The sequence below is a fragment of the Apium graveolens genome, chromosome 1, assembly GCF_009905375.1.
Source record: "Apium graveolens cultivar Ventura chromosome 1, ASM990537v1, whole genome shotgun sequence".
In the NCBI taxonomy this organism is placed as follows: domain Eukaryota; kingdom Viridiplantae; phylum Streptophyta; class Magnoliopsida; order Apiales; family Apiaceae; genus Apium; species Apium graveolens.
Window position 1 is genome coordinate 10,026,439 of NC_133647.1, and position 5,210 is coordinate 10,031,648.

The window sequence follows — 5,210 nt, forward strand, 5'->3', positions numbered from 1 at the left end:
AGGGTGTGACCCTTTGTAGTTTCTTAGGGCTGACTTCTTATATTTGTGGTGCCACTTGGGGTATCCCACCATTGTCCAACACTTATGAACAGAGTGGCCTCTCCCACCACAAGCCATGCAAGAAACATTTTAAGACTCCAGATTACTGTTACTGAACATTGCAGAAAGTTCAATGTCAGCCCTACTCAACAGGTCACTCTGGGACTTTTCTTGTTGGATGGCTGCATAGGCCACTTCAACTGTGGGTAAAGGTTGCAGCATTAGGAGCCGACTCCTCAAGGTTGAGTAACAGTCATCTAACCCATTGAGAAACTGGAATTTTTAGACTCAGCTTTTTGGGACTGAAGAGTTGTCATAAACTTTGCAATATCGTCAGCAGTAGGGGTCACAATAGGTAGAGTGTTAATAGAGTCTATTTCTTCCCAGAGACTACTAAGAGTAGTGAAATAATCATTTATCTTCATTTTGTTTTGTTTGAGGGAAAATAGATCTCGAGTGAGTTTATACTTTCGAGACCCATTAGTTAGCATAAAACGTTTTTCTAGGTGAAGCCACACATCATGAGCAGAATTTATAAAGAGAATAGACTGCTTGATATTTTTAGAGACATTGTTATGAAGCCGGGATATTACCAAATCATTGCAGGTGTCCCATTGAGCGGCTTGTGTCTCATCATTGGTGCTGCGTGTGACAGTCCCATTGACAAATCCCAATTTCCTCTTCGATGAAAGCTGGATCTCAAGAGAACGTTTCCATGACCTGTAGTCACTCGCCCCTTGCAGCTTTGACACACTAATAGACAGAGGTCCATCAGAGGGATGAATAAATAGTAGGTTTTGCATATCAGAAAAGGAGAAATGATTTTGAGTAGTCATTGTCAAGAACTCTGTTTAAGAGAGGAGGGTTTTGAGCTCTCAGATCGGAATCAATCGAATAGTGTTTAGAACGAAAAAGTTGCTTCAATCTTTGTGAGTAACAAGGAAGTCTATATCTGCATTGCTGGCTCTGATACCATAAGGAGTAATAGACTGAAAGCAAGAAATGCAAAATATAGATCTAGTTTTGAGCAAAGATAGCAGAGCTTATCATTTCATTCATAACTCAAAATAACAGTGCCATTACATCTATATAGATACTACTCAACATCAACACTAACCGTAGGGAGCCAATAAGACATAAAAGGAAGTACAGAGATAGAGACAATATAGTCTAACAGAAAATCAGGTGGTCCATGTATTAGAGTGGTCCATCAAGAATGACAGAGAGACAAGGTGGTTGAGACATGCAAGGTGTCAACGTTAATAGGACTATATACAGAGCATTTGATACGTCAATAGATGAAGCACCATCATTTGAAGTCTGATTCTTGTATAAATGAAGCACTATGATTTGAACAATGATGGCTTGATAGTTGTATAGATGAGGAACCATCATTTGAACTAATACAATTTAGAATGCAAATCTATTTATACCAAGTTGAATATCTTCACCTGCATCAGCTACCAATCTCGTATGCGTCAGCTACGAAGCTCGTATTGATTATGCATCTCAAATTCTCGATAGGAGATAGATAATCTCAGTCTGTTGGTAGTAAGCTGCACTGAAGTTGTAACTCTGATGCATACATATTTCATTATCTGCATGTGGTAAGCTGCACTTAACTTGCAACAGTTATGTATATACTGCAATAGTACTACTAATCATTGTTTTTTATTTTTAGACTTATTCTCGAAAATGCTGTCTAAATTTGTCCGGTAACAACTAGTCAACTATGAACAATGTTGTAAAACTAAGCGTTTGTAATCTATATGAATTTTCTGCTACCCATGTGTTCTTGACAATTTTTGCGTTGTTTACAATATATCTAATACATTTTTAAAGTTTATATTTTTAATTTATAATAATTAATTTGTAAGACTTATAAGTCTAGTAATCTAAAAAAAGAGGGAGTGGGTATATATTTCCATATCATATGATTATAAATTAACATAGAATTTTTGTACTAAGTAATAAAATTTACAAGACCTAATTGATATGTTTTCAATTTATCTATTTCATATCGAATTTATCACCTAAGAGTATCTCCAATGGTAAAATATAAAATGTTTGGCTGTAATGGTTGGCTATCACCATTTTGTAAAATTTTAGTCAAGGGGTTGATATACACTCCAGTGCTATTATCTAGATTCTGATTATGTGAAATTATATCTAAGGATTTTTTTGATTGCAAAAATATAGCTAACTACAAATGATTGTCTACAATTTTTGCTAAGCGGATACATGGTTGAAGTGTGATTTTTTTTTTACATATATATTATCTAAACATGCCAGTATGACATCTCAATATCAACTAGATTATTTAACTAAAGGTAGCATTGGAGATGCTCTAAGGCATTAAGGGCCAATGAGCGATTATAGAGTAAAATAATTCATTTTTAATTATTAACAGGAACACTGCATCGCACTAGCAACCAAGAATAGATAAAGCACAAATACATAATCTACTGCATGCTAATTAATAAAGCACAAAATACATGACTTTCACCATGTACACATCTCTTCAAAGTTAGAAATAAAGCTCCATTTCCATTTTAAGTTGCAACACACCAGATCTGTAGATAGGAATGCGAAAAATGAGAGGTCGTCGCAAACACATTTACATAAATACAAATACAGTGCCAAGACATATAATACATTTAGACTTTCCAAATAACAGAGAAATATTGAGATATGGGAAGTGCGAGAACAGGAAGGTAGAAAGAATGACTTAAAAATAGTAGAAGCTTCACTTGAAAAGCATCTCCAACAAACTCTCTATTCTAATTCTTAACTCAAAATTTGAAGAGAAGAAAAAAAAATGTTGCTCCAACACACTTATAGTGGCTCTTCAAATCAGTAAGAGTCTCTTCTCTGCTCAATTTTAAAAGTCAAGTTTCACTCTTAACTAATATTATAATATATAATCATAGCTATATTCTATTTCGCTCTCCACTTCCTTTACATTTTTATGGTTTCAAAATATTTTTAATAATAAAAGATGAATTTAGGAGTCGATCTAAAGAGTATTGGTGGAGATGGACTAAGAGTCTATTGGAGATTCTGTGAGGCACGGTATGCCTAGATTGAGGGTATCTTAACAAATGGGAAAATTCAAGGATATGAATAATTTTTGTCTAATTTTCAATACCAACACATAAAGGACATTTTTAGACTTTCCATATAACACATGGACGGATGTGCAAGAGAAAAAACTTCAAATTCCCATGAAGGGGTATAAAATAAACTAAATTCCTAGCCATTCTTATTAATAGTATACCCGAAAAGTTTCCTGTTTTTCTAGGAAATGCATCCCAGCATAGCTTAGCTTCCTGAAATACTAGAATGTAAAAAAAATCACCCTCAGATTGTAATGTGAATACTAATGTTAGGCAAAGTTATGGGATTACATGTAACTAATGTGAACATACATCATATGGGTTGCAAAAGTAAAGGAAAACTAACATTACAGATATGCTTTTTTTTCCCAACACAGCAAAAAAGAAAAAATGCAGAAAGGTCCAATATACAAGTAGTGTATGATAGCTTCACAAAGCGTAGGTTCATGCAATTGCATCATCAGAGCAGAGAAACATTGATAAAAGATAATCATGTTTTTGGGTGCAAAGAAGAAATAATTGAAATGTGTGATAGAGAAGCGCAGTGATCAAGCGGTTATTACAATCAATGTGTCCGAGTGTCGAGTATCTGAGAAAATTGAAGAGTCGGGATAACATAGTATAAGTATATATAATTGTAAGAATGACTTAACTTACCTAGAGAGCAAGGCAGCTATCAAGTCTACAAGGAGAATCATGATTATAGAGTTTGGAAGAAAGCGGAGTGACAAGCACCTCCTTAGTGTCTTTATAGTTGATGAGCTGCACTTTGAATAGCACAACATGAACAAGGGTGGTTTGGTTTTGTTCAGTTCGAGCATGAACAATGGTTTGACGGTCCTTATAACGGGAAGCAATCAAGCAGAGTATGCTATTGCCTGAATGTACCAAAGATTCATAACTGTACGTAGAAAGTTAGATAAGATTCGTACGCGCTTGCATCAGGGGACACTTGAACATCCAACCATTGTTTGGTGGCTATATCATAAGCCAAGAAAAATTCCTTAAGTCCGCAACCATGAACATATATAACCACGTCTACAAGTGTTACTGGATCAAAATATGAAAACCAATCTCTGCTAACAAAACTACCAGTAGAGACTCTCTACTAACAAAATATAGTAACAACATCTAGAATATAGTAACCAGTGGAGTTAACAAAACTACCAGTAGAGACTCTCTGCTGGGCTTGCACTAGAATAGGATGCTTATCTAATGAATCACGATTCATCATCCCTCTCTCAGTCATAGGTTCGAATCTTGTGGGAGTAGAAATTATTACTATGCCTCCTGAGTCACAACTTTAATGTATATAATCAAATCTATTTGATCAAAAAATTACAATACATTAATATTTCAGGACAAATTATAATGTCCCGATAAGATTTCTAGAAGAAAAAAGTCGGTTACTAATACTTTTTAAAACATTACTTTAATAACTTTTTCAATGCAGCATCTTTTTTTTTAAACAAATAAACATCGATCTCTTTTTTATTTCTTTTTTTTTGTTCTAAATAATGGAAAATGTTTGATATACAAAATTGTGTACAAATTTTTATACATAATGACATGTGGACGATTTTAATTGGAATGACCTCTGTATACATATCAACAAACTCAATTAAAACACACCACATCAGTTGTCATGTCATTTTGCATAAATTTTTTGTACAAAATTATGTACAACTAGTACTGCTCCTAAATAATTACCTGCCCAATTGAAGTCCATAGGATCCGCTGTTAATCCCTAATATATTTACTATTGATATTGCGGTCAATGAATATGTAATATATTTTAAGTAAACGAGAACATTATGAAGGAAAATTAAATAGAATACAAGGAAATACCCGCCAGTCCTGCACCTGCTTTCCTTTACTCGAAACTTAAGAGACAGTCACAGAAAGCAAATCTTGTCACTTTTTACACTATATAAGAAGGCTAGGGCGCATCATTCATACAATTCACTCCTTTTCATTCGTACATCCTTGGCTTCTTGACAAACCCCAGAAGTTCTCTTGTCTGATCAAGACAATACCACTGACTTCTTCTCCTCA

At 34.4% G+C, this 5,210-nt stretch overlaps 1 protein-coding gene across 1 annotated transcript; it reads right to left on the bottom strand.

Annotated features, from left to right (window-relative positions):
• Positions 1 to 296: 296 nt before the first annotated feature.
• LOC141707382 (uncharacterized) lies at positions 297 to 875 on the bottom strand. The gene has a single exon (XM_074510550.1). It carries the CDS (start codon positions 873 to 875, stop codon positions 297 to 299), a length of 579 nt encoding a protein of 192 aa, XP_074366651.1.
• Between the last annotated feature and the right edge of the window lie 4,335 nt (positions 876 to 5,210).

Excerpts from the sequence above, each read along its gene's own strand:
- LOC141707382 (XM_074510550.1), bottom strand. The coding sequence starts at position 875 with ATGACTACTCAAAATCATTTCTCCTTTTCTGATATGCAAAACCTACTA.